The sequence below is a fragment of the Penaeus chinensis genome, chromosome 10, assembly GCF_019202785.1.
Source record: "Penaeus chinensis breed Huanghai No. 1 chromosome 10, ASM1920278v2, whole genome shotgun sequence".
NCBI classification, from domain to species: domain Eukaryota; kingdom Metazoa; phylum Arthropoda; class Malacostraca; order Decapoda; family Penaeidae; genus Penaeus; species Penaeus chinensis.
In genome coordinates, this window is record NC_061828.1 from 14,057,825 (window position 1) to 14,060,324 (window position 2,500).

Genomic DNA, 2,500 nt, shown 5'->3' on the forward strand with positions numbered 1-2,500 from the left:
TAAGCAAATCTCTTTTCCAAACCATTACTCCAAACCTCCATTTTCTACCCTGGTCTACCCCTCCCCTCTTCTTATAGCAAAATCTACCAACACACTCACACATATATATTTCTGTGTGTGTGTGTATAAATATAGATATACACACGCAAATCTATATAAATACATTTTTGTACACACATCTATATTTATCTATATATAGATTGACATATATATACATATATATACATATATACATATATATTACAAATTATATATTGCACACACACACACACACACACACACACACACACACACACACACACACACACACACACACACACACACACACACACACACACACACACACACACAAGAATAAAGAATTAGACACATATTGTATCTGATAAATCGAGCAAAGGCAACGGAAGGGCAAGGCACAAAGCACTCATCAAACACACAATGTACAGCAGCACAGGCTGTCCTTTGGCGGTGCAGCAGCAGGCGAGGATCCCCAGCAGGAGCATGAAGCCCCCTGTAGCCACGAGGACGTACGGAGCCGTGGCTGAAAACTCGGCTGAAACCTCCACGTACTTGTAGACTTCGACCTTGACGAGAATTCCAGCCGCTAGCATAAGGGCGCCGCTCAGCTGTGGGAGAGGCAGACGAAAGGGATTGAATTAGCTGTTATTGTGGGTGTGGTTTATATAAGGCGGTTTTGTATTACCGTTATCGTTTGTATTGCGTTGGCGGTTTTTCGTTCTGTTTGGTAATCGTTTCTTTTTTTGTGTTTGTTTGTTTAGTAAAATATGTGATTATATATTTGTCTCTATTTTTTTGCTCCCCCCCCCCCTCTCTCTGACTCTCTCTCTCTCTCTCTCTCTCTCTCTCTCTCTCTCTCTCTCTCTCTCTCTCTCTCTCTCTCTCTCTCTCTCTCTCTCTCTCTCTCTAGCTCGGTCTCTGACCTTCTGTTTCAACGCAGGTATAATATCGCGGTCGTGTAGGTTAAAAGTTATTCACTTTTATTTTCCCTCCCCCTCTTCTTTCGTTCGCTCTTGACGCATCGCCGAAAGGAATGAATGGAAGAGAATGGAATAATGCTGGGAGGGATAGACAATAACGAGAATGTACGGGGTACATTCTCGTGTGTGTGTGTGAGTGTGTGTGTGTGTGTGTGTGTGTGTGTGTGTGTGTGTGTGTGTGTGTGTGTGTGTGTGTGTGTGTGTGTGTGTGTGTGTGCGTGAGAAAGAGAGAGAGAGAGAGAGAGAGAGAGAGAGAGAGAGAGAGAGAGAGAGAGAGAGAGAGAGAGAGAGAGAGAGAGAGAGAGAGAGAGAGAGAGAGAAGGGAGAGAGAGAGAAGGAGGGAGAGAGAGAAGGAGGAGAAGGAGAGAGAGAGAGTACTGCATTATTATAAAGGAATTTAACGGGAAATATCACATCTCTTGAATGTTCTCCTTCGAACGCCAAGGAATTCCAAGTCGAAATTTTGTCTTTAATTTTCGTTTTCATTCAACATATCACGGGAGAAAAAATTGTGAACGTTTTATAATACACGAAACGAAGTATTACGCAAGCAACCTGTGTCCCATACGGAGTCTAGGTTTCAAAACTAACAAACTGTCTACTTTACGGTCAGCTCTAACACACGTTCCTTTAATTAAAATGTACAACAACATATATACAGCGATAAAGGAAAACTCTGCACCGTCACGTTCCGAGTAAACCGAAACTCCGAAGCACGACGAGTCGAAACATCGTTGTGTGTTTCATTGCGACTTTTATTTATTTATTTATTTATTTTTTATTATTATTATTTTTTTTTTAACTCGCGTTACTGTGTTTGTGTTTTGTAGATTTATTTGATTTATTCAACAAGCAATCTTGAACGATGACAGGAGAATGAGAAAGAGGAGGAGGAGGAAGAGGAGGAGGAAGAGGAAGAGGAAGAGGAGGAGGAGGAAGAGGAAGAGGAAGAGGAAGAGGAAGAGGAAGAGGAAGAGGAAGAGGAAGAGGAAGAGAAAGAGAAAGAGAAAGAGGAAGAGGAAGAGGAAAAGGAAGAGGAAGAGGAAGAGGAAGAGGAAGAGGAAGAGAAGAAGAAGAAGAAGAAGAAGAAGAAGAAGAAGAAGAAGAAGAAGAAAAAGAAGTAGAAGAAAAAGAAGAAGAAAAAAAAGAAAAACAAGAAAAAGAAAGAAGAAGAAGAAGAAGAAGAAGAAGAAGAAGAAGAAGAAGAAGGAGAAGAAGAAGGAGGATGAGAAGGAGAAGAAGTAGAAGAAGAAATAAAACAAGAAGATGAACGACAACAACAACACGAATAAAAAAAAATAAAGAAATCAAAACAAAATACGACCTAATGAAGCCACACAAAAAAGGACAACTTAGTAAGCATGTCCGTGAACGTTGCGTGATCAAAACCAGGTAACGGAAATTAGTGAGCTTAGACATGCGACTTTTTTTTTTTCTCTCTCTCTTTCTTTTCTATCGTTTGCTCTCTTCTTAGACGTCACTCAGGTTATTCTATACCGTTG

General features: G+C 40.7%; 1 protein-coding gene across 1 annotated transcript in view; it reads right to left on the reverse strand.

Annotated features, from left to right (window-relative positions):
• The window catches only part of LOC125029738 (tetraspanin-7-like), a 54,774-nt gene that overhangs the window by 4,740 nt on the left and 47,534 nt on the right, over positions 1–2,500 (reverse strand). Inside the window, exon 3 of the mRNA XM_047619849.1 lies at positions 438–626. Coding sequence (XP_047475805.1) covers positions 438–626 — 189 coding nt within the window. The remainder of the gene's footprint in view (positions 1–437; positions 627–2,500) is intronic.